This window comes from Ascidiella aspersa, chromosome 1, assembly GCF_963924565.1.
Source record: "Ascidiella aspersa chromosome 1, kaAscAspe10.2, whole genome shotgun sequence".
In the NCBI taxonomy this organism is placed as follows: Eukaryota; Metazoa; Chordata; class Ascidiacea; order Phlebobranchia; family Ascidiidae; genus Ascidiella; species Ascidiella aspersa.
In genome coordinates this window covers 19,993,199-20,020,702 of record NC_139447.1, presented here as the reverse complement: position 1 = coordinate 20,020,702, position 27,504 = coordinate 19,993,199, and the positions used below count along the sequence as shown (strand labels likewise).

The 27,504-nt window shown below is 33.9% G+C and overlaps 1 protein-coding gene across 1 annotated transcript in view; it reads right to left on the bottom strand.

The window, feature by feature from the left end:
• LOC146168206 (engulfment and cell motility protein 1-like) overlaps nt 1–27,504 on the bottom strand; it is a 78,724-nt gene that overhangs the window by 35,505 nt on the left and 15,715 nt on the right. The window contains exons 3-8 of the mRNA XM_083388957.1: nt 22,551–22,591; nt 15,207–15,276; nt 9,234–9,284; nt 8,654–8,830; nt 8,481–8,579; nt 2,285–2,373 (exon numbers count right to left, since the gene is read on the bottom strand). Coding sequence (XP_083245083.1) covers nt 2,285–2,373; nt 8,481–8,579; nt 8,654–8,830; nt 9,234–9,284; nt 15,207–15,276; nt 22,551–22,591 — 527 coding nt within the window. The remainder of the gene's footprint in view (nt 1–2,284; nt 2,374–8,480; nt 8,580–8,653; nt 8,831–9,233; nt 9,285–15,206; nt 15,277–22,550; nt 22,592–27,504) is intronic.

The following is a 27,504-nucleotide window of genomic DNA, read 5'->3' as shown; positions in this document are numbered from 1 at the left end:
ACTCCAGCCACCACACTTGAGTATAAAAAAACACACCCAACCCCTATCATTTCCTTTATTACATAATTGATTTACATTCACACACCAGTAAAAGTTACATCTGTCAAACAGAAGTTGTTATTATTATGAGTAGGGCGATTATTTTTTGACCTAAAAATAATTTATTTTGACAAAATTTGACCTGTTAGAAATACATTGATTTAAATTACCTAGGCGACAGTATTCACACATTTTTTTATACCGTATATGAAGATATAATGCAGTTAAAATGACTTTGAAGACAAATCAAAACTAGATTTTTTTGATAAAATTGAACGATAAATTAAAAAAAAACTGACTATATTTTTTTTAATTTTGTAAACGATTTATGTGCATTTTTATTCGATTTTGACTTAAAAAATTTTGACAAATTTTGACCTAGTGTGTAGATTTTGACAAAATTTTGACTTTTTTTGACAAGTCAAAAAATAATAGCCCTAATTTATGAGTTATTTTTCTGTGGGGTGATTTAGTTAGTTTTCAAAGGGGATTGGTCCTTTTGTTGGTGTGGGGAGTCAAAATCATTTTTTTATATGCAATATTTACTTGGCGGGTGTAGAATATGATTTTGGGGAAGCGGAAATTTGGGGGTAAATTTGTACTGGGTAGGAGTCTAAAAAATTTTTTGGAGTCTAAAAAATTTTGATTGTAGAAAAGGTTTTAAATTTGAAATAGTTTTAGCTTAGGACTGTTATTTATTGACTGGGGGTGGGGTGAATATTAAAATATTTTTCAATACAAGTATGTTTTTTCAGGGAGGTACAGATGTTGGGGATGTTTTTAAAAACAAAAAATGCTTTTTGAAAGAATATCTAAAATTAGGGACGAGTAGGTCAAACAGGGTTAGGAATATTTTATGTATATTTAGAAATTGACCATTGAAAATTGCATTATTTTATAAGGGGACACTGACAAATCACTTTAGCAAAACTGTTTTAAGGAAACATACCACCACCCCACCTGGCAAATTACACAACAACAAACCAGTCTCATTTTTCTTGGCAAATTACACAACCACAAACCAGTCTCATTTCTAATAAACATCTATAGTGTTTGCTTTAAATGTAGCCAGTAGTTTAGCATTAGCGGTTTTTCAGGAGAGCAATTGTTCGTTATTGTGTGACGGCTAACAGGTCTTGTCAAGTGCAGAGAATTTGCAATTCCCTCAAGGTGTTAAGTTGTAAAAGTAAATTTCCGTCATAAAACATGCAAAGTACCCAGGGGCGTATCCAGAAATCCAAAAAAGGGGGGGGTTTCGAATTTTCAACTTAGGGAATTCCCTTTTTTTCTGTCTGACGTTAATGACGTCACAATATAGCGACGGATATGACGTCATGAAATAGCGATTGTAATGACGTCATATGCCTTTCATGGCGCAACGGTAAAGAAGCGTTGATCTATTTCGAAAGACACCGTCAAAACGTAAACAAAGCGGACGTAGGAAGATCAAAAATTTTTTGCACTTTCGTAGTTAAATGGCCAAAAAGTGTTTGAAATGGACTTTTGTATAGTTTGTCAAAGAGGCGGTGGGCGGATCCGGGCCGTAGGTTCCCGACCCCTGTCTCACACCGACATTTGATATTAACGCGGACAGCAAACAGCGAGAAACATCAGCACCGCCTAACTCGACGTTTTTAGCGAGAAAAAGGCGGAGACCGCTTGATTTATTGTTGCTGATTGTCGAACACACACTTACTGATGAGCCAACCCGAACGAATAACGAAAGGTGAAAGAGAAAAACTATCTAGCGTTTACGGTCGACCAAACAAAAAAAGCAAAAACGGCGTTTTTCCTTTGATTTTAATTTCGCATTAGCTTAAGACGCGTGACCTAATTACATTAAAAACATTGCCGCTCAGAACGGTGTGTAAAACTGACAAAAATGTACAAAAAACTATAATGTCACTTACAAAAAGGGGGGGGGGGGGGTCCGAACCCCCCCCTGGATACGCCACTAAAAGTACGCTATAGGGTTACTCAAAGTCAACTTTAGGCCAATATTTAGCAAGGTAAAGCTGGTCTTTCTATGATGTTTTATGTTTTTTTACACATATTTAGTACGGGATTCGACTTTAAACATCCCTACTAATAAGCGATATGCACACTATTCACATATGTTTTTATTAACTTTGCTGATTCTGACTACATAATTGCAATTTTTTGCTCAAATATTAACAATAACTATTCTCGATTATATTGAACACATGACTATAATGCCTATATAAATATGGAAATTTATAAGCACCTGTTTACTACTGCACACTCCAAAATTCCAAGTGATCGTTGGAGTATTGTTGCATCTGTGTCACTGGTTTTGTTTACAAGATTAGCGATCTGCAAACATTAAAAACATGAGAAAATTTATTATATTAATGTATTAAACTCCTTTACAGTACCTAATATTGTAGACATTTATAATTCCATGTTTAAGGCAGTGGGTTATATACTTGGGGCGTGATTGGATGGCAAAGGGTGCGAGAATTGCTCGCTGAGAATTTAGAGTCGACTAGCAACGTACCAGTAAATCTGTTACTTTTTCATAAATTTTGTTCGCATTAAACTCTGCAATAAGGATACGTTTTACACACCTTAATGTATGTCAAGAGCTTAACCTATTTTCATAGGTGATAAAAATGTAGTATGCTTGTTTCTAATAGTCAGTTATACAGACTATCTAGACCAAAGGTATCCAACCTAAATTGCTTTAAGGGGCGGAAAAAGCAAGCAGATATACTAGATTAGTGGTTTCTAACAAGATAATCATAAAAAATTTCAAAAACTAGATTTTATAAGCATGTTTAATTTCTTGAAGATGCACAACCAATGGGCCGCCTACCCAAATGTTTAAAGATGGCGTCAATAACAAGAAGCCTGCATTTCTCAAGCCAACTTGTGCACAAATCCAAACTAAAGTTCAGTAGTTTTAATTAAAAACACTTTTTATTTGGAAATAGATGTCATGCATTAAGAGAAATAGATTTATTCTTTTTTTCAAGATGAGGTAAAAAACTTTAGTGAGGGTATAGAAACAAGTAAAAAGCGTAAAAATTGTACTTTTATATAAGCTTTCTAATAAGGTTTTACCCACAATGCAATTATCATTTTGCAGAACATAGATTCGCATAAAAAGGCTTGAGTCTCTCCGGCGCTTTGCATGTCACATAAAAAAGTTGGAAGAAAAATACTTTCAGGAAGTGGAATGACTTCTATCATTTGTTTGAAAGATTGAAAACATGCCATGGTATGCACAAAGCGTTTGACATGGTGTCAAAACTAATAGCCGCATTTATGTGCATCGAAGTCTGTAGATTGCTGATTTTCTTATTCCGTTGTTGTATTTTATAAACACATGTTTGTGTTGAGCTAGCCCTGATCATATTGTGTCGCAGCTATAGAATAAAGCACCAACTGCTTTAAAATAATTTTTTGTCAATATTAGCCTAAAAAGCACACCACCTAAACCAAAATCAGCCAGCAAGGTATTAAAGCTTACAATACATGTACAAAATACGCATTTCGCAAAGTAAATGGCATCATTTTTTCTATTCTATACAAAATAGTAAACAAGAAAAAAAAACAGCCTAGAGGGCAGCAATATGTGAATCATTGACAGAACAAACATTCAGGCAAAAAAGGAAATCTAATGACAAGCAAATGGTGGAAGGGCAAATGATAACAACATGTCAGCAAGGAAACAGCATAAAACTCTAAACTGAAAATATGGCGGCATAGCGCATAGGCTTCGGTCAGTTTGAGCAATTTAGCCTAACACTCGAGTTTGCTGGTGTCGAGCTTCCTAATGAAATTAACCATAAATAATTCAGCAATATGCTGGTGTTTCTCATGATAACATGTTGCATAATGGTGGAGCAGCACTGCTTTGCCATGGTGTAACGTCTTTTTTGACATTGAGACCCTTTTGTCGATTGCTAATTATGCCGACTGTGGATTCTAATTTTTATTATTAATTTGCGCTTTTTAACTTTAAATATTAGTTTAAGGCTTTCAAAGCTTTGGCATCTCAGGACAAATTTCATTATGTAATGTTTTTTCACTTCTCTCATTTAATGGACCACTTTAAAATCGGCTGGAATCAGCCTCGTGCGTTGTTTATGCGTTTAATTTGACTTTTGACCAGTTATCTCCTTTGCTCTAAACAAACCTGCCAATCTCGCGCCTATAATTACCGCACATGACTCATCGCGATGTATTGCTGATTATGATCTGTCCACCCATAACCGGCCGCGTTGAATCGCTAATCCTGATCTGTCCACCCGTGACCGGCTGCATCGTACCGCTAATTTTAATCTGTCCACGGACGGTCAACGTATCGATCACGTCTTTTGGGTTTTTTTTCAGTTTAATCGGCTTAAGTGTTGGTGCAAAAAAGGTCTACGACAATTAGTGCATCGAAAGGATCAAAAAGTCCGACTTTTAGACTTTGAGGTTTCGGACAATGCACTAATTTGACTTAACAATGTGCTTTAAAATATTAGGTTTAATAATATTTGAACTACCTAAACCCAAACGCTAACCAGCACCGTAACCCAAATAATGTGCATTGAATTAATAATTACATAAAGCTTTAGGCTCCAATACCTCAATTTGTGACATAACAATCCTATGGTACCATAGATGAGAAACTATCTAATTATGCCCACCCGAGTTTGGGCTTTTTCACAAGAATTTAAATAATTATTACATTAACGCACATTATTTGGGTTAGGGTTCGGGTTAGCGTTTGGGTTAGGGTGGGTCAAGTGTTATTAATGCCATCTCACACTTTTTGTAATCTTTTGTGAATGTTCCACGAATATTTTCAATTTATCTATGCCGGGAGTTTACCTAAAGGTCCAAATTAGTGCATTGCCACGACCTCAAGGTCTTAAAGTCTAGACTTTTCTGCCATTGGATGTTCTAATTGTCGTAGACCTTTTTGCTTACAAATGCACTAATTTCTAACGGATCGGGTGCTTTATTAATGGAATTTTTGGTGTGTGGTTTCCGGGCAACGCCTCTCACAGCAGTTGTGCATCGCGTGAGAAGTAGTTCCTGAATGTGTATATTTAGGAGCGGTTGGACACCTAGATTTCAGTAGATATTTGAGGCGGGCTTTGTGGTTTTAGCAGACAGAACGCTAGTTGTTTTATGTTATGTTATGCTATTGTCTGTGAGTATTTTCGTTCAAGTATAATAATCGTTTGTGGTTTGGTAATAATATTCAACTCTATCATCTAATAAATTTGTACATTGGGTTAAGTGTGTGGTCTTTAATATAAACTCTTATAATTAAGTTGAATTAATACCCGAATAAGAACTCACTAGCAGCTTTAACTAGCGTTTTGATTGTTTTTCAAAATTACTATAGAAAGCCGCAAAATGATTAAAGAGGGGTTAAATGTAATGTATTTCATGAGCGCTATGGTCTTACCTGAAGCCCTCAGGTTACTAGCTTCACCAACTATTCGTTTGTGTCCCCCATGATGACCACTAAGCGCATATTTGCTGCACGGTGTTGACAAACCGACTGCTTTGCCAACGGTGTGTGCTAGTTGTTGGTGGTGCATAAGGAAATTGCGGAGTTTAAGCGACGTCTTGTACATTACTTTAGGTTGTGGTTTAAGCACCTTTTCTTCCTTAGAAAGCCAATAGGCAAATGGAGTAGCCATGTGACAACACGGCCTGTTGACTTGTGTTTAATGAGCCCAAGTTTCTTTGTCCAAGATTTTTTTCTCATTAGGGCTGTAATCTGTGTAGTTCTTCAATCGCTCTAAAGAAATATCTATTTTTTGCTGTAAGTGAAATGTTGTACTGAGTTGTAAATCATCCAACCCAATACGCTATTGGCTGTCCTTTGTACACGAAAGCTGACAAAAGTACAGACAGATTAATGCGTTGAGTGGTATCGAACCTGACGGATATGCAAATGATGACATCAATAAAATGCAAGATTTAAGCCTTGCCTAAAACAACTGAGATCGTTTCCACAATGTAGTGCATGGAATATTATCTATTAAAATATGATTTGTCACCTGTGACCCTCTGTTTGACGTTAAAAACTCCTGTTGTACTGCCTAAGAACATTATACATCGAAAACAGTGTAATATCTAAGAGGCATTTACAGCCCACAGTGTCAACCTGGAGTGTAGCTCTAAAACTTGGGCCAGGAAACGCCTTATGAACCGTCTGTTAACGCTTGGATGCAGCACTACCACATTCTCTGCCAAAATGTAAATATCAACTGCCTTCTTTGGCTACAACATTCTTCCATTGGATGAGCTCAGTGAAATAGTGCTATTCATTAACTATGTTCAGCAGTGTGCAACACTGATGGGCCTCAGTAGATGGTCAATCAATGCTGTATAAAGGGAGTAGTAGGTGTTTCCAGCTGACTGAAGCAGATAAGAAGGAATATTTGTTATGTGGCAAGATGTTAATTGTTTTGGTATAACAAGCTCATGCGTCTTAAACAAAGGGTAACATATGCATAGTTTTTATTGCAGAAATGTTTGGAGGATATCCATGGAACTTTGCAAAATCGGCAACCCTTTATCTTAATACCTGCACTGTCCTGCAGTGTGGTAGAGAAGGGCTTCAGAAATTTCATCCAAGTAATACAGCTTCTTGATATAATTGTCGCAGGTACATTAGTTCATTTAACATATTGTTCACTTTTTTCTTATCCATGTCTAATTGTTTAATCATATATGTAATCCTTGTTTCAATGTGCTGTTGTGAGGAGAAACGGTAATTTTACTGTCTTGATTAGACCAGCAAATCACAATTTTCCTCCTGCAAACTTCATTTTTTTAATTGTTAAGAATTCTAGTGAGTACAGGTGATAAGTTACGTATTCATATTTTGCTAGCATCCCTAAGGCACAGTAATTATTGGTTTACATAGGAGTGGTAACTGTATTCTGCGTCCTATAATAACTGTGCATGCTTATTGGTTTCTGTGTACAACATTACTTCGTGCCCATGATTAATAAAGAATACAACAGACGAATTGGCAAAGAGGATGGGAACGTGAAAGATAAAACCGCTGTCAAACTATGTAGAGCTTAACTGTGGAGAAGGTTCTTGAACACATAAAGAAACTTCAGTAACAACAGGAACTTCAGCTATGCCAGCTGGAAACACAGGAGCCCAGCCGCGCTACGCCTGCACCACCACATCGCACAAAAGGATGTTAGATGAAAAGGAACCACTAAAGCATTTTAACGTCAAGTAGTTTAATGGAACTTGATACCAAGGCAAAAAAAAGAGATTCTTGTCTGCCAAAGCTTGGAAAAGACTAAAAAACAACAACAGAAGCCGGATTCGCATTACCAATCCTCGAAAAAGCATCCATTGCTAGTCATAGAATCCAATGCAACAGCGAAACTGCAGGAGCAGTGAAAGGAATCAACTGTACCTTTTCAGAAAAGTTCTAAATTTAAATATCCTTGGTTGAGACAGTTTCAAACAATGTGTTACAAACGTGATCTTAATCTTAAGAAAGCTGTCTGAAAAATTGGCGAAAGTATCTCGAACTATTCAAAGTAGAAAGACTCGGTTGCTTCAAGGGTTTGGAACTAGCAGCCAAGTTTAAACAGGATGAAATGCCGGTGTACTGTAAACCCAAAGCTGTCCCATTTGCATTGCAGAAGAGATTTAACTAAGCGAACGACGAAGTAATCGCGAACGGCATCTGGACGCCAACCCAGTTCAACAATTGGGGAACCGTTAAAACCTAGAATGAGGCCAAGTAAGCAATTTAGAAATTAGCTAGTTGTTTAAGCCTGCACTATACAGTGTTGTCCAAGCAACTTTTTGATTTGTTTTTTATGAAGGCCTCTGGGACTACCAAAATTTAGGCTTAATCGTAACAATGATCCCGTACCTGAATCTATATTAAAAAATTGGTGGATTGACTGTAAAATTCAATTAACATAAACTGATTTACTCTGTTGTGGATCCAAATGTATCGCTTTTGTGCTTGTGGGGCTAACAATATAGATAAGGCCCAGACAGGGATCGTTGCCGCTGTCATGGCCCTAGGGGTGGCAAACTCCAGAACTTAAAACTAACCTTCTACTTTTTTCAACAAAAGTTTTTTTATATACACTCTAATTATTTATTTGCAACTCAAGGTTGTTACATACAAATTAATTGAACACTACTGTCGAGGCTGAATATGACTATTACTTGAACAAACTAATGTTAATTGATATAAAACAACATTTTGTATAATTTGCCAGTTTTACATATTAAGCCTTTTTGAATTTATGTTCATATGAAAACCCTGGCAATGCAGATCATTCTAACAGTGAAAGGAATTGGGCTTTGTGCTGTAATTTAAAGAAAGAGTATTATTTTTGCTTTTATTAGATTTTTCACATGAATTTTTTAAACCAGAGACAAGCTAAAATAAATTTATAACTGTCAACCACAAATACCTTTTTTATAAATTCAGGAGTAAGAACTGATTCCCAAATTACAATACCATGATCCATTAACTCCAGAAAAGATGTAAGTGCATAAGCCAAAGAGTCACCCTAAAATAAAAACAATTCAAAGTCTTAACATTTGAAATGACTTTGGATAAGACCATCGTACAAATATTTCTTACTTGATAAGAACCTTTTTCAACAGATGAAACGAGCCATTTAACTCCTTGTTTACGAGCGAATTCATCAGCAAATGTTGGATCTGATGAAATGTGAGAAACCTGCTTTAGGGCTGCTATCTTTTCTTCTGGAGTATCAGGCTTTTTTAATTGGCGTAATATTCTTTCCACTTCTTTCCACTAATGATAATGCAAAATAAATATTACGCTTAAAATTTATGGATATCTGAAAAAGATATATCAAACAAAAACAGATAAACATTCAAATAACTATGTATATAGGGCCTTGAACTTCTTGTTTTTAAAAACTAACCTGACACGAAAAGTGCTACTAGAGACAAAACAAAGTCATTGTTCCAAAGTTTTATGTATGCTTTTGGTTTTATTGTATTTAAATCGGTGTTATAGAGGAAAAGGTATGCAATTTCTTTAAAATTTGTGAAATGTTAAGGATATGTAAAAACAATTTTTAAAAGAGGTATATACAGTAGTTATTATTGTTTACAACACAATGACAAAGTACACTTTTGGTTTGCATAAGACCTATTTATATCTACATTAACACAATCCACAAAATACTTACAGGAGCTGTGGCCAATCTTAGCACCACTCCATCCTTAACTTCATCTCTTGTCTAAAAAATATTGTTGAATGGGTTTTCAGTTTGACCACAATTTAATCAAACTAACAACTTTAAATACTTCAAGTCGCTCAGTTCAACTTTATCAGAAAAATTTTTGTCAGAAACTACCTTTATGAGATGTTGCTTAATTTTTGTTTAAATATATATATGCTTAAAGCAAAATTAATCAACCGTTCTTTCAATATGTGATTTAAAAAACAAAACATATTGACCTATTTGATCCAAAACCAACATTGGTCGTAGTATACGGTAGGTACAATATAATTTTACAACAGTAGAGCAAAGTTAAAACCTTGTTTATAAGCAACTATTACATGTATAAATTTAGTTCCTAGAATTCTTTGATGGTATCAACATCACCTTAGGACTATGTAATAAATTACTTTTACTTGCAGTTTTAGAATAAATGCTGACCAGCAGTTAATGGCTGGAACACTGGTTTAATGAGGAAAATATTAAAATATATTTCTTTTTAAGAGTCAACTAACTACCAATTTATACTAGACCAGTAGTTTCCTAGCGCTTTGTTCTCATCAACTCCTTTAATTTTTTCAAAAACATGCTAACTACCAATTTTACAGTATTGTGTGCATAAACCATATAAATTACAACTATACCGAAATTGGTAAACACTTTTTCAAAATTAGGCAAAATTATTCCAAAAGTATGCAAAACTATTAAAATTATGGTGAATGCCTTTTTGTGCCATAACAGGGCAAGTTATTAGTAATTTTAAGAATGATCACACATGTTGGCCATTTTAGTCTAATCAGGAATAAAAGATTGGCCTATAATCTAAAAAAATGAAAAGTTTAAACGTTGAAAAACAAATGCAACATGATACCAACAAGGTTGTTCAAAGTAGAATCCAAGAGGAATTTAGAATATTAGGTTTTGAATCTAGAATAACGAATCCGGAATGTCAAATCCTTGTATATTTTTTATTAGTTATATTTGACTTCTATTCTATAGGGTCGAGGGGGCAGTCATTATATAACCTACTTGGCATACAGCAACAGTAATTAATCGCAAAACATTTAGCTAACATGTGAAGATTGTAATAAAAAGCAATCTTCCAAATGTTTAACATTCTAAACAACTATTTGAAGCAGTTGAAACAAACAAAAACATTACACACAATACAAATACCAGGGTAATCAGGTGACACTAAAGACAAATTGTATTGAATTATTGGCAAGCTTTCGCACAACCGTGCTTCATCTGGTCAGGTGATAAGCTTGTGGAGAATTCAATACAATTTGTAGTTTGTACTTTACCCTGATGAAGTACGGTTGTGCGAAAGCTTGTTGAGAATTCAATATATTTGTCTTTATATAGTGCCACCTGGTTAGAGTGATTAATATGAGGAAATGTTTTTTGAAATGGCATAACATTTTTCTATAGTGTAAAATGTTGAACTTGTGGCGCTTCAAATTAGGTAAATTAAATTTTTTAAATCATGCAAATATATTTTTTTTCTTGGTAATAGGAAAGTGTATAGCCAACATTTAAAGAAAGCAAAGACGCTGGTTGACCTTATGCTGTTTGCAGCTGATTAATTATTATTTAAACGGGTTGACCAAATCCCGTCCAGTAGATGTTTATGAGCTTTAGTTGACCCTATGTTATGTGTTTTTTTATTTTCTTTGGTAATTCCTAACTTTCTATTGTAATTTATTATGCTTGACTATTAAAGTAATACATCATATGGTTAATAGTTTGTTTTTGTTAAAAGATGATTTTTAACACCAGATACAGAGCAGGTAAATGAATTCCTAGAAGGTAAAAAACTAAAACATGACTCAAAATACGAATTTAAATCACTCCCTCCTCTTGCTGTGTATGCACATTCAGTAGCATAATGGCAATTCTACAGTCATCTCTTTATTGCATGATCCTATCTCATCAATTCTCAATCTTTTTTTTAAAGCAAGTTTTATTACAAAACCTCAAAACAGTTGCTCACAAGTTCAGATTAATTTGAATTTACCAACATTAGCTTAGTTCAGGAATACTTTAGAAAAGAAAAAAAACAAGGTATTCGAGAGTAGTAGTTTGGGGTGTAATTATATTATTTCCTGAGACAAAACAGCAAATATTGCAAAATAATTTGCTGACATAAATACTTTGCAATAAAGAAACATTACAAATGGGTCAATTTTCAAAACAAGAAAGCTGTAAGGTATTTATGAAACTATGATTCAACCTTCAAAACCAAACATAGTCTGTTGAGCAATCCTTCTACAAAGAAAACAACATTACCAATGACAGTGCTACATTGAAATAACTTGACAAGTGCGTTGCCTTTAACCACGCTTGATATTGGTATGACTAGGGATGTTCAAAGTAGAATAACAAATCCAATTCTGCTGTTTATTTCGGGCAATTGGAACCGATATAATTTAATGTTTTACCACCGATGGTTGCCCCTAATTGTACATACGCAAGTGGCAAGTTTTGATAAAGGCCTGTCGCTGCGGTGATACACGCTTGCTTTATAAATGCAGCCTTGTAGTGCAGTGTCAGCGTTTTTTCGGGCAACAATTACACGTCTCGCGATACCTTCGTCTAACAATTAAGTGTCAATCAAGCGGTATTGGCCGAGCGACTAACGTGTAATGCCAGGTGCGTAGTTCGCAATTTCCCTCAATGCGTTAAGTTGGAAAAGTAATATAACATTGTAAAACGTGCTAGCCGTCAACAAAATGCGCTAAAGGGTTACAACTTTGGGTCAATATTCAGCGAGGGTATGCAGTTATGCACAGTGTAATTGTCAAGTATTCGTTATGGCAATAGTAACTTTGTATTCATTGCAGTACATTACTTGTCTGCATAACAGATGATGTTAGTCAAACAAGAAGCACTAAGACCGAACAATGTTTTAAAAAACAAGATCGAATTGCTAAAGAGTTCATTGTGCAGTGACAGTTTTGCATTGTACTTAGCCGCAGAAATCTTAGAAAAGGCCAAGAGCTTTCTGCCACAGTGGGTATCCTAGAGATATCAAATTGGCATTTGGCATGATATAAAGTTTTCAACAACCAGAACATGTATTACAGTTTACACAACTGCTTCAAGTAGGGTATATTAAGATTAATCCCTCCCCCAAACAAAATCGTGGTTAAATAATTTAATAAAAATATACTAGGATTCTGGATTCGTTACTCTAGATTCAAAGCCTATTATTCTAGAATACCTTGGGATTCTACTTTGAACATCCCTAGGTATGACCCAAGCAGTTTGTCAGCGGCAAGCGCGATGTACCATCAAACAAAATACGTTTTGAACATAAACTCTTTAAATAAAACAGAAAAAATGTGTTATTAGGTGACCTGTCATTAGATAGAGCCCATCGCATAATAAATTTTAAAGGCTATCGCAAGTGGAGTGCGATGGCACCCTACACAACAAAAGTAAAAAAAAAATATGATTTTAGTTCAAAGTATATTTTTTGCCCCCACCTTGTTGTACCTAGCAAAATGTTTTACTGCACACCAGGACAAATTTAAATTTAAATTGCTTTTATTTTCTAAATCTTCAGTAAAACATTTATACATGTAACATGTACATTGGGGTGATGGCAAACAAATAACACTGGCCAAGACGATTTTTGGTGTAGCAGGGTTAAAGGTGCCTATGCAGCCTAATAGACTAATCCTGGGTTGCTGAGTACGAATCACACTCATTTTTCTCCATCGGGTCGAGGTTGTAAGTAATGCAATATCACTCGTAATTTTAGATACCAACTACAAATAAATATATTCCCAAACCCGAACCATATTAAACGTTGAATCATATGAATAGCTGTCCATTGGCTGATAAATATTTGTTTCTTTAGTTGCAAAACAAAATTTTTGATGTACAAATAAGCTTTTAAGCTAATAACCCCCCACAAAACTAGCATTTTTCTCATTGCTAAGACAATCAAGGCATACATAGTGCACTGAATGAAGGTGAGCTTCCCTTAAATGTATTGCATGTAAGCACTGGCTCTTTATCTTTACATAAGGCATTTGCTCTTAAAAATTTGCAGTGGAAATTGATTAAAAACATTTGTAAGTATGGCAGTAACGAGTTGCTGTAGTTATTAAAACTTCCATCCGCTTGTAGTTGATTTTTATTTTTAGGTTTTGCGAAACTGTAATGTGTAGTTCATGACTGATATTACTTTCAAATAATAAGTTGCAGTTGTCGTTACGCAGGCAGGCTATTCAATAAAGAATTTAGGTAAAAGGGGGTTACTTTTGAAAATGATTTTTATGGATTCTGCTGTGTATGTGAAGAGTATAAATTTAAAACGATCAGGAAACCAATTATAAATTTATCCAAAAAAAAACGGCTCATTCCAATGTAAATTGGGTGATCATAAAACATTGAATCTTGTCACCTTTTATAGGAAGAGATATTGTTTATAAATCGTTAATAAAAAACACTGTCGTAAGTCCAAAAATGCCAATTTTTTTTGATTGATGTACTAATAAAATTGTTGCGCATTTTTTTGTGAATAGTGTCGTACTCTAGCTTCCTTAGTTCTTGAGATATCAATTTCTTAAAAGTGTAGTAGATGCAATTACTTCTCATAAAACTGTTTAAAAGTATTGTATGTGTCCATTTATGACAGTTTTGGGATTTGTGTTCATATTTTTAAAAAGTCGACTATTTTATGAAATATCCAAATTAACGAATTTAGTCGAGCTTAGCAGCTTAACGAAGTGTGAAACCGTCAAAAGCTACTTTAAAATAGAATAATCAATGCTTAAAACAGGTAATGAGAAATTTAACCCGTACAACTACTTTTGGTGTGTAGTACCTAATATCATATTATTCTGTTGTGTCAACAAAGAATAAGGTTTCACCAAACCAAAAAAACAACATTAAAATGCGTTTTTCTCAAAACCATGAATATCGTCTTACGAAATACATTTAAAAAAAAAGGATAAGAACCACTGCTTTAGGAAGAAAGTAATCTCCTGCAGACAATAAAATGTAAATCGTGTGATTTTGTATCAAATGATCTTAAGAGTGGATCCTTCATTCATTCGAATTAAGAAACTGATGATGCTTAAAAGGCGAAATATATTTGTCAGTAAAATTTTACGAAATGATTTTATGCTTTATATATGTTTTTATAACAGTCTTAATTTAACACTGGTCAACAGCAAATTTTAAACAGAAATGTGATGAGTATACATGTTTAAACTAGTACTTTGTTGCACTACAGCAGAAAAATCAAAACAGATAACTATATGTCAGTATACTTAATAAGTTGTATTTCCTATAATAAATCGAACATTAACCTAAGAAATGGCAACTTGCCTATCCTGCTTAGCAAGTAGCTAATCTACCTCTTTAGCACGGCAAACACAATAAAAATCAGTCAAGCAAGGCAATGCCACCATCAGGGCTGCGGAGTCGGATTCGGGACTCAACGGAGTTGGTTTGTTTGGCCGGAGTCGAACTCGGGACTCGAGTAAGACCACGTAAAACTACCAGAGTCCCGAGTCCGATGTGCGCATGCGCAGTATCAAATTTTAAAACTGTTAAGGCGGCAAAATGTAAGTTGTAAAAGTGTAATAGCAAATGGTGAAATATTTTTAAACCATGTAATGCGGGTGGATCAATTACGATACCAATGAGTGGATTACAGAAAATCCACCTTAATTTAGTTGCGTAAATGGGTAAAATACAGGCTGTAGAGTCAGCTGGACTCGGGACTCGGGTGTTTTTTTTGTGGCCGGGGTCGGACTTGGGTTATTTTTAACCGAATCTGCAGCCATGGCCACCATGTGTCAGTTAAGTGTGCTAACTAAGCTTGTAAAGAGGCTTATAAATGTACATATTTTTGTTATGTGTTGTGATTTAAAATCTTCTTATCACAATCCTTTAACATCAAGTACAAAATTATAAACATACCTGTTCGGTAATGTACTGATTAGAGTCAAAATGTTGCAAAGCAAAGACTTCATGATTGGGAATATTCCACCTATAAAATAAAAAGTACAACAATTAAATCCACACCAGAATTTAGTCAACATAGACTCTATGGGAGTTTAAAGCATTTTTAGGTCCAACCTACAAAAAAGTTTACACAATAATGGTTAGCCCTTATAGTTCAGTCGTGAATTACTTTTAGTGGGATCCTTGGTTAACTTTAAATAATGACATTTATTTAAGGTCAACTGTCTTACTTAACAACTCAATTTTCAACAATATAAAATTTCTAGTGTTTTAATATATATATGGCACTTCAATATGCATAAAAACTTTAATATGCATAAAAACTTAGTTTAACTTGAAGTGATAAAAGACAAATTTTTCGTTATTAATAGTAACTCCTAAGTATATTGATTCAGCCATCAGGTGCTTAAGAATTATTACTTTAGGTTTTGCTTACTTCATATTTTTCTGTTAAATTTTATTACTGTTGCATTATGATCACGGGTGTTTCGTCATGGGGTGTCTGGACGTCTTGACACCCCCCTTTGAAATCTCAATAAGCAATGATCACAAAACTAAAACCATGATTGCTACGATGTTACATCGGCAACATTGCACCTGGCATTCAATACACGTCGGAGCTTATCACCGCTCTTATCTGTGTTTTATTTAGCATTTCGTCTGTCACAAACTCAGTAATCTCAAACAGGATTAATAATAAAAAGATATTTTATTGGTGAAACAAACCGACTTTTCAACAATGTAGAAAAAAGGGGTGTAAGCTATAACATGCATTTTAAACAAAAATATTTAATTCTTCTCAATTTTTTTAAATGAACTCCTGTATAACATCATCCACGTAATACATTCATTATCATTAAGCTCACAGGCCTGAAGAAATGACTCAGTTTTCACTGTTGCTGTTTTATGATATATTCGAGTGACGCATGATCTGTTAACAACGTTATCTATTTTACATCTCCGTAGTTGGGTTTTGACAAGCTGGTTCAGCGATGAACCTAACGCCTTTTCCGGTGCAAAAAAAACACCCTGTTTGCAAAATGCACTTTTTACTATATCACTGTAAACAAGCCACAGATACACTTTCAATCAGGAGGCATAGAAGGACACATTACAGATTTTGTTGTTTTTTATTCTTTCTAATCTTTGGGAATAAAAGTCTCAACTGGCGTCAACAGATTTAACAAGTTTCCGCTTCGTCTCCCTTGAAACACTAGGGCTATTGAAATTTCCAATGTCATTTGGAGCGAATTCCAGAAGATTGTTAAGGTGACACTACAATTACCATATTTCTGGGCTCGTTTTTCACTAAGAAACTTTTTTTTAAATAAACACTATCCAGTGGAACAATATTACCGAATCCACGTTGTGCAAGTGATTTATTTTATATTAATCACCTATATACTTTTGCCTCCCTTCACGATGAATCATTTAAAACGTTGAGGAAGTTGATGATTAAAACATCGGCAAACTACACTTCCTGCTAAACTGATAACAAATGGTCATCTTACCATAACTTTAGCAATAAGCAATGTTTTCGTACAATGTTTTGGTTTGTCAAAAATCAAACTACAAATATCATCAAATTTGTTGATAAGCATCGTTAATTTTGCTGACAACAAAGTACAACAGTTTGTGAATGATATGTCACACAGGCTGTTCTGACAACAAATTCCTTAGCGTTCGGTACATTCAAATCATGTGACAACAATGCGTTATTTGGTCAACAAGATGTTGCATTTTTCTGACGTTACATAATTTTTGTTATGGCTTTGCCCTGGTAGGAGTTGTTTACACCACACTCCCATACCCCCTACGTGCTTTAACTTTTTGATTATGTGACACCCTTTGAAACGGTCATGCTACAAACCTGGTTATGATGATGTATATTTCAATTAAGTAGTCCAATAATGACTAATGTGCTATTCTGTAATAGTTTTAACAAAATTTACAACGCACTACATGATATATATTTAATTTAAATAGTCCAACACATAATAACTTCTATGGTATTCTGTAATAGTTTAACAAAATTTAAAACCTACTACTTCCAAGTAGGTTATATTCTACAATAATTAGAGTAACGAGTAAGCCAATAAAAAAGTATTTTTAAATTTCTATACCTAGTTACAACACAGGTATCCTATTTTTTTGTTCACCATCAAAAACATTATGCTAACAATAGAAAAATGTATGTTTTTGTCCAGTCAATAAAACTACAACACAGGTTACGTCAACAAAAATCACATAAAAAATGAAACCATGTTAAATATCTTAAAAAAACATGAAGGGTTAAAATACAATGACAACAAGTGTGAACAATCTATAAAAAGTATCTATGAAAATGTGTGACAGTTCCAAAGCTGTTTAGCTTTATAAATTATGATGACACTAAAATATAAATGGATTCTTTTTCCATTCAGGTACCATGTTTTGCTACACTCCTACAAGCTTTCTCAATAATGACAACAAACAATTTTCTGTTTTGTCCATTTTTTTATGAAGCTTTTCTGTTTTTGTTTACTATATCTGAGCGTACTGAACAAGCGACCAGAAAGATTTATCAAGCGACCAAAATTTGGGTCGCAGCCTATCTGTTGGGTAGCTATGCGCTGTACTACAATTTATTACTCTAAAACATTAAAGCAATTAGGTTTTTGAAATATTATTCTGAATAACAAAATAAAAGCATACGCCTAAACAGATTCGTTAAAGTTGTTCAGCACATAACATTTAATAACTGACAGGGTTGCAGTTGTTGTATATTTTGTCATGGGGTATTTTTCAGGGCCTTATTTTCATGGGTGATTCAATAATTTTTACGCTTTACATTAAGTTCTACTTTGTCTTGTCTTGTTTCTGCAAGCAAAAACAAATATGGGCCGAACATTTCCTGCCTTCACTTCTGATGTAGATACAAATATTTTTACAAAACAAAAATGCCTATTGATTTAACCCCCTCCCACCAAACCAAATAAAACTTATTTCCCCCCTATTAATAAAAAACCTGCAATCCATTAAAAAAATATTTTTGATTCCCCCGAAACCAAAGATAAACGATAAACAAAACTAACATTCTCCACCCGGGAGTAAATATTTCATTAACAAAACAATATTCTTAAATTTTTTTTTCAAACGCTCTTCAAAAAATGCTACCCCAATCCTTGGGCCAAATCCACAAAAATATATAACCTTCTTCATCATCTTTTTTTATCCAAATTCAAATTAGCTTTTTGTATTAATTTCCCACAAAAGCACCCGATTGTTGGGTTGTTTAGGCCTAAAAAACAAACAAGTGATTCGTAGTATCATTTTTATGGTTTACTAGCGGTTTGATTTACATAAATAGCATATTGGCGAACACTACAAAAGGGAGATATATTGCTAGATATTACTGTCGCTAGGTAGGCGTAGAGAGCTTCAAATAACTTAACGTCACACATTTTTATAATTTTAAACCTATAAACCAAATTTACATAATAAACATAAATTTTAAAGATGAAAGCCGAATATGTCAAGTTTTAAAGATTAACTTTATGAGTACCAGATTATAGACCCTCAAAACTTTTGAGGCACAATTAACAAAATCCGTTTTTAAATAAGAACAATAAACATGGTAAAATCAATTAAAAATAAACGTTTTCGCGCTTTGCGCAAAAACACTTAACTTAAGCTGCTTGTTTGCGGTCTGTTTCGCGTGACAACAGCAAGTTTCTTAAAGTTTAAAAACGTTATGACGTTTCCGGCCTTTTTATGCCCCTTAAACCATCATGTTGTTTATCAGAGATTATGTAAAAAATAAGGCAACCCTAGTAAATAGTATTCCCCAACAGATTTTGTTTTGTTTACTTGTGAATATAAAATCATTATATCATCTTCGTTGTATAAATAGATGACTGCTTTTACCAATATAGTCAAAATATTTTGCGGATTTTCAAAAATTACATTGCCTTCTTAAAACTGTGAGATTTTTGTCTAGAATTCATTAGACTGTTTCTTACCGTATTCCGTATTCGTTTATTAAGATAAAAATTTAGAATGCGCACACAATTTCAAGATGACGTTATACATTCCGATGAACTGGTTATACTGCAAAATATAAAGGCTTATGGTAACATATTAAACAGTTTTCACAAATGCATATGACATCCGATGGCCAGGGAGACTTTTAGGTTTTGTTTGTATTTGTTTGGCATACTGGCTTCTGGCGTTTTAAATCAAAATACAATGCTTTGTCATTTATTAGCGCGAAACAGCCTCCACAACATTTTCCTTTGAACCTATTATGGCTATCGAAATTATAGTCAAAACAGCTGTACCAAATATTAAGATTGTACTAGACTTATAATGGATCTTGTTCAATATTCGACTTTTAACATAACTTATGCCAGCCTTTGCGTTTTAAATGATAATCCTGGTAATGGAGATTGTAATGTTTTTTTGAAGTGTGTGTTTTGGCTAAAAGTGAAAATATTTTGCTCTTAACATTTATAAAACATTTAGTGCATGTTCCCCTTAATAAATTGCGGCAAACTCGTTTAGTTCTTTTAAAACAGGAAACGAAATTTCCAAGACCACAAAAAATTTGTGGCGTTATATTCAAAGACTGATTTCATTTTATAATTGCCCATTATATTCTACCATTACAAGCAAAAAATTTTGCAGTTTTGTGTAATTAATTTTTCCAGTTAAAATTCAAAATTGTAATTCTTCCTAATCCTTGCGAATAATTATATTTTTACGGCAGTGAAGCAATAAATAAACCTTGTTGGGTAATCGTAAGCGCGTAAAAGGTTCCGGTTCTGATAAAGCGTAGCCTAATTCGGTTTGATTATTATGTTTCGCTATTCATTACGTATTTTCGTTCCCATGAGGTGCATTGGAGGTCACTAGAACCACATCACTGCAGTTTGTACGCGACAATAAAGATAAATTAGATTGCGTTACGCGGTGTCTGTTTAGTGCGGCCAGGCAAAAGATAATGCAGCCAACCAAAGATCATTTCAAAACAGAGCAGTAGAAACTCCCCCAGACTGCAGCTGCGAAAAAGACATCAAACGTTTGAGCGCCCAACCGTGACATAATGGATGAAAGACGCTGATAAATTGTATTTTTGTTTTAAAAATGATTTTCCTAAAATCCTAAGACTGCAATTGACATATTATTGTGAAATTAAATTTGAAAAAATTATTTTTCAATTAAAAATCGTTTTTTAAACGTTTAAACCAAAATGGGCAAGTTTGTTACAAAGGGCCGCATGAGATACAAAGTTGACTTTTGTAAATGTTATAGAATTGCGCAATGATTCCATTAAAACGAGCTAAATCATACTAGGACTACAACGTTATACAATGTTAGCTTTTAGTGTAGAATCCATAACATATCGTAGTACGTGTTTTTTAGAGTGACGTTATACGTTTCAAACAATTGATTATATTATGGTTTGCCTAATGCATTAATGATAAAAAAAAAATACACAAATCTAAAGGCTTATAAGAATACAATGGTCAGTTTTCATATTGCATATATCAGCCGATGGCAGGGAATATGTTTAGGTTTCGGCTGTAAATATTGACATATTTGTGTCTGGCGTTCCAAAGCAGAATGTAGTGTACTCCTTTGGCGGAATCTGTTCGCAGCTTTAACAGTGCCTCTTTGTCGCGTATTACACGAGACAGTTGGTATAACCGGTATTGTTTTAACTAGATCCTTTTTTTAGGAAATATTGCCACCGCTAGGTAGGAGTACAGAGCTAAAAAATTTTACGAGGACGTCATATTTTGTTTCCAATTTCTACCCCCAGCTGAAGGCCCCTGGGTAACTTCTAAACCCTTAAAGGCTCATCTACATATTAGCCTCCATCTTGTATGGACATTTTAAGTCCCTCCAAATTACAGTTTTCCTGTAAAACTCTGGACAAAAAACGGTCTGAAACAAACCAAAAAAACCCAACCATAAAAGAATTCGAGCAAAAACAAGATATGTCCTGAAAATAAATTTTTCGCCCATATAATTTAGCAATTCATGAAAAGAAAAATGGTTATTATTTAAAACTTTTCTCCAGCTTGCCATTGGGGATAAAACAGAGTTTATTTTGGCCAGTTGAACAACAATTTTTTATAATTGTTGTTCAACTGGCCAAAATAAACTCTGTTTAGATATTGTTCCACATTGTAGCATATATAAAAAATCATATATTGGACACCTAATTCAAAGTCATTGCCAGAGTCTTTCAATGTCAAAAATAGTCTGGGATATAATTTAGTATAGGGATCTTGTTAAACACACAGGCTTTCGTCTCTCAAAAGCTGTTTTTCTTGCACATATTATTTAGTACTGTTTAATATTTGCCTAAAGGGTGCTTCTGGTCACAAAAATTTAAAAAGCATTAAGAAAATATTTGTCTTGCATCCTGTCACATTCTGTGTGCGATTTAAAGACCATGTTTAAGGTGGGTGTCAGGAAGGGCCCATCTATTTGTTTTTCCTTCTAACCTGAAAATCTATATATTGGGCCTCATTTGCCTAAATTGGGCGGAGTTTTTAGATAATACTTCAATAAAATGTGGTTGTTTTCTGTGTTGCATTCTAGTATATATTATTTGAAATCAATGTTAACGAATTCTTATTCATAATACTTCTGTTTGGCAATATAGTTGTGATTTTACTGGCATATTTTAATATACAGATACCTAGGACACACGCTTCAACCATACTAAATAATTAGGTTGATAAAGTAAGATGGTAACAGTTATGATGAATCACAATATAAAAAAACAAACCAGCCATCTGCAAATGTTATATATGTTTAAGCTTTAAAATCATGAGTTTTCTCACCAAAACTAAGCATATTGTGCACCAAAGATAAATAACGCTATTTAGGCCATTAGTTACCTTTTTCATTGCATTTTTATCTGGGACAATGGTTTCCAAGACAAATATTTCACATTGTTTTTCAAACTGTTGCTTAAAGCGACATATAGGACTACAATGTCTGTTTCCAAGGTTGGCAACAGCGCTTCCTAGCCACATACATCAAAAAGACACCATTTTTACCATTTAAAGGCCATTATATTTTTAAATGTGTTTCATTGTGACTTAACCAGCATAATTAAATAGACTTTGGGGGATTGTAAAAACAGGGAGTTAAACCAACAAATTTTTTTTTAGTTTGAAAAAATCAGTTTGATTGTATCACCTTAACTAGAACTGCCGAAGAAGTAGTCAGTAAAAAAAACAGCAATCTGGCAGGCACACAGAAAGGCATGCATGCAAACATACAGGTGGTCATTGAACATACCTTGTACAAAAATCTCGGATGTTTTCTTGCAAAGTGAGTTTCTAAAAACAAATGTTGTTAAATGTTACAATAGCTTCATATCAAAAAATAATTGAGGTTAAGCTAGCAAAACATTTATTTCAGCTTTATTTGTGATACACAAGTGTGGTTCTACGTTGTTCTGTCAGGAGGTAGGGATTGTGTAGTAATATTGCCATCAAAACTTTTGTCTTAGTTTTAAGTTTGAATAGTTGTCTTACGATAACATTGAAATTACCATAAAATATTGTAAATAGTGACCACAGCCCAGGTAAATTTTCTACGGAAAAATAATTTTAGCACCAAACGCATATATAAAGTCTCTGTTATCCATAAAACTAAAGTTTTAAATGTTTTTAAAACAGGACACTTTTTGGTTATAATACCACAAATAAAACCAATTTGGGACCTTTTTGTCAGTATGTAGCTCCAATCAAACTAATTTGGCTATTTTTTTGTCCATACGTAGCTCCAATAAAATACTATGGGCACTTTTTATAGTACGTAGACCGATTAAAACTCATTTGGGAAATTTTTTGTCGGTATTTAGCTCTGATAAAACTAATTTGGGCACATTTTTGTCAGTACGTAGCTCAATTGAAACTCATCTGGAAACTTTTTTGTCTGTATGTAGTTTGGATAAAACTAATTTGAGCAATTTTTGTCGGTACTTAGCTCAGATAAACAAATATGAGCACTTTTTCAAAACTTTAGAGAAGTAAAAATGGGGTACCTGAAGTATTATATTTAATAATTCTTGCAAAATAGTGATAATGTAGGCTTCAATTACTGAAAACTATTAGATTCAGTCGTTTCCATACATTTTTTATATTCTCATGCCCAGGGCGATTATTTTTTACTTGAAACATGAAAAATTTCGACAAATTTTGACCAAGAAATAATATTTTTTCAAAAAATAGATCCTATTAGAAATTGAAACAGGAACGGAATAATATTAATCATACAAATAATATGGGATAATGTAAAAACCAAAAAATACACAGCAAACACTGTTCAATTCATTTGACCAAATTAGATATATAAGACTAGCCCAAGAAAAAACAAAGTTTGAACTAAACTCAATGCTATAAACCAGGACTGTGGGTTTAATTCTGCTGGCTCACGTATGCGTATATTGCTCTAATTTATAAATACAATACAGCTAAAACATGGGTTCTTAAACTTTTTTTTACCGCGGACCCCTAACATTTTTTTTTTGATTCGCGTGGACCAGGATAGGCAAAAAAATAAAAATGACATAAATTGACGTCACAATGAAATAAACTCATAAATCTGTTGATTTCCGTCTAAAAAAGTAAAAGTGAAATGGAGTCTAAACACAGTCAGTGCAAAACCGTTTTGTTTTTAATTAAACTCTTTTCTCTAACAACAGGATTACTTTTGAAATATACACTAATATTTCAATTAGGCCTTCACGGACCCCCTAAAACTAATTCATGGACCCCAAGGGGTCCATGTTTAAGAACCCCTGAGCTAAGATGTTGTTAGATCTTTTTCAAAACTATTTTTTATATAGAATTTTAAACAGTTTTGACTTCTTTTAAATTTTGACCTAACAAGTTAAAAAATAATCGCCCTACTCAAAATATTAGAGGGATTAATCAAGGAAAGGTGATCAAAAATACCAAAATGTGTATAAATAGTTTGAAAATGGTTTTAAACAAAAAGTGGTAAACTATTTGTTTTTTAGCACTTATTTAGCCTACTTATATGAACAGTGAGCAATACTCAAATAATATTTGTGCAACCTTGCAATCTTTGACCAACCCGATTTAAAATTTTTAAATATCAACTTAAAATGTGAAATATAGTTATTATCAGGGGCGTATCCAGAAAATCAAAAAGGGGGGGTCCTGAATATTTCAACAGGAATTCCCCTATTTTATGTCTGATGTTAATAAATAATGACGTCATAAAAGAGTGACGGGTATGATGTCATAAAATAGTGATGGTAATACAGTAATAAAAAATAATTAGACAAAGCCAATTTACGTCGAGCAAAAGCGAACCTTAAGATGCAAAGCAAACACGTTTTTTGAAAACGCTTAGTGTGCAATCGTTAACTCAAGGCATAAATTAAACCAAGACGGTGAAATTTTGGTAAAATCATGTTTCGACTATCAGCAGCACAGTTTCCTAAGTTCTATGTACAGGACAACGCTAAATTACAAGCACGTCTTTCGCCACCTGCAAAACTAAACGAAGATTGTTTTTCCTGGGTGTTATTATGCCACGATTAGCAACATCTGCTCCGAGCTGTGTGCCAAGTCAGCTAAATTATAAGCATAATGCTCATCAGCCAACCTGAACGAATAACGCTAGTGTATTAGCTTAATACACTTGACCCCTTTAGTATTAGCTTAATACACTTGACCCAAATACAACATTACCGCTTCGGACGGTGAGTAAACCCTGACAAAAACAAACAAATACAGTTAATTTTACTTACGAAAATGGGGGTCCAAACCCCTAAAACACCCCTTGGATTATCCACTGGTTATTATATATTTTTGAAGTAAAAGTAACCAATGGAAAATTTTTGAAATCTTGACTTCAGCAAACCGTTAAAATTTAAACAACCCTTAACAATATTTTCCAATATTTTATATATTTTTTACACCAAATGTGCAAAAGGAAACAAAAAATATAGCAAGTTTACTTAATATAGTGAACCATTCCATCCCCAACCAAACAAAATTACTTCTGGGTTCAAGAAAAATTGTGTAAAAATTATGATGGAATTTTTAATATTCATTAAAATATTACTCTTAAAGCGACAATAAAATTACCACAAATACCTCACTTATACTTAGTTTTAAACTGATGGGTACACTGCCATTTAAACCTGATCAAGGTGCACCAGTCTTCTACAGTGCTAAACGGCCAGGCTTGAACAGAGTAAGATAAACTGTATGAAAAATGTTGGCCTGGCCTTTGGAATCGCATTTAACTAGGTTTAAGTTGTTTACTAGGTTTAATTTGTTTGTATAATGGTTTCAAACGACAACCAGCTCCAGATGATGGATGTACAGTGCATCTCAGTTAAGTTAACATTTTGAATCGGAGCAGTTTGTGCACACTTATATGGTGGGCGCCAACTTAATAAAAGATCATATCAAACTGTTTTTAATGAAAGATCATATCAACTGTAATTTTTGTGCATTAAATACAATGAAAATACAATAGAAAGTGATGTTTTTTAAAAACAACTTGTATAACCTTTTATAGGAAGAGACACTGATTTCTAAATAAACTGATATGGGATACTGTCACAATGTTGAAGGACAAAAATTGATGTCTAGGAGTAAAAACCAAATGGTGCCTGTTTATTGACAGCTCTAAACACAGTTCTGGAAAATTCATTGAGGTTTGTTCACATGGCCATTCAACAAGCCTCAAAGAAAATATGACAAAATTAAACTTGTATACCCAAGGTATGCTTCTATCAACTCAAATGAGTTGTATGCGTTCTAAAATGGTTAACTTTTTACTTAGACAGAAAAAAAGATATACATTTTTTTTCGAAGTGTCAGACCAAAAATCACCTGATAAGAAAAACTGATTGAATTTTCGAAATCAGCGCCAGAAATGAAATTAGTTACAAAAAAAGCTTGAAGCGTTTTGGTACGATAAAAAAATGTTTTGTTGGCCAGTGAAATCTATGTCATCATAGTATGTAAACCAACAACATAAAAAAGCCAACCACGCAGTAATATCATTATGGCAGAATAAAATCTGAAATTGTTCTAAAAAGGCATAAATGAATAAAATACTTCCAAAACTGAAGGGGGAGAGGACATCAACCATTTTGGTGTTGACACTATGCTTGAACATAGACACTGGGCGCCGCTGTTTTAGCACCAGATTGTTTTGGCATTTTTATAGTTGTTTGTCTTTTTAAAATGGCTAAAATATCAACTAAGTATTTCATAAGTTTTTTATAAACCCGAAAAAATACCTGATTTGTGCTCAACCGAAGTCATTAAAACATCAAAAACGTGTGGTTGACGATGCCAAGACACCAATGCAGCACTTCAAACAACAATGTGTTGTTTTAATTAAAACAGTTTTTTTACATTTTTAAAACTTGTCAGAGAATATCATGTTTAACACTTCCACCAAATCAAATACCAAAATTAAAATTTAAGTTGTTATGTGTTTAATTAACACTACAACATTATCACCAATTGCTAATTATGCCGACTGTAGGTACTAACATTCAATATTAAATCGCGCCTTTAGGGCTTTTGAAGGTTTTTGCATCTCGGGACATATAGCATGATGTAATGTTTTTCGTGTTCTCTTTTCTCATTTAAATAGACAACTTTCTAAAATGGCTAAAGGTCAGCTTTGTGCGCTGTTTGCTTGTTCAATTTGTTGTAGACCTTAGACTTTCTGTGTAGACTTTCCAAGAAATGGCCCACCACGTAGACTTTCCACGAAACAGCCAACCATGTAGACCTTAGACTTTCCCTGAAGCAACCCACCACATAGACCTTAGACTTTCCGCGTAGACTTTCCACGAAACGTCCCACCCTGTAGACTTTCCGGGTATTTTTTCCTTCTTTAATCTACTTTCGTGATTGTTAAGGCATGCCGAGGGTTCCGGCAATGCCTTGGGCAGGAGTGGTGGGTCGCGTGAGAAAAAGTTACTCATAGTGTATATTAATGGGCGATTGGTCGCCTGTTTGGGGTGGGCCTTGTGGATTTAGCGAATAAGACGTTAGGTGCAATATGCTATGTCATTCCATTGTTTGTAAGTAATTGTGTCCAAGTATAACAATTGTTTGTGGTGTGGTAATATTCAACTCTTGCATCTAATAAATTTGTACATTGGGTGAAGTGTTGTGGTCTTTCATATAAACTCTTATTACTTATTAAATACCGAATTTATTCTTATTAAATATTTAAGTTA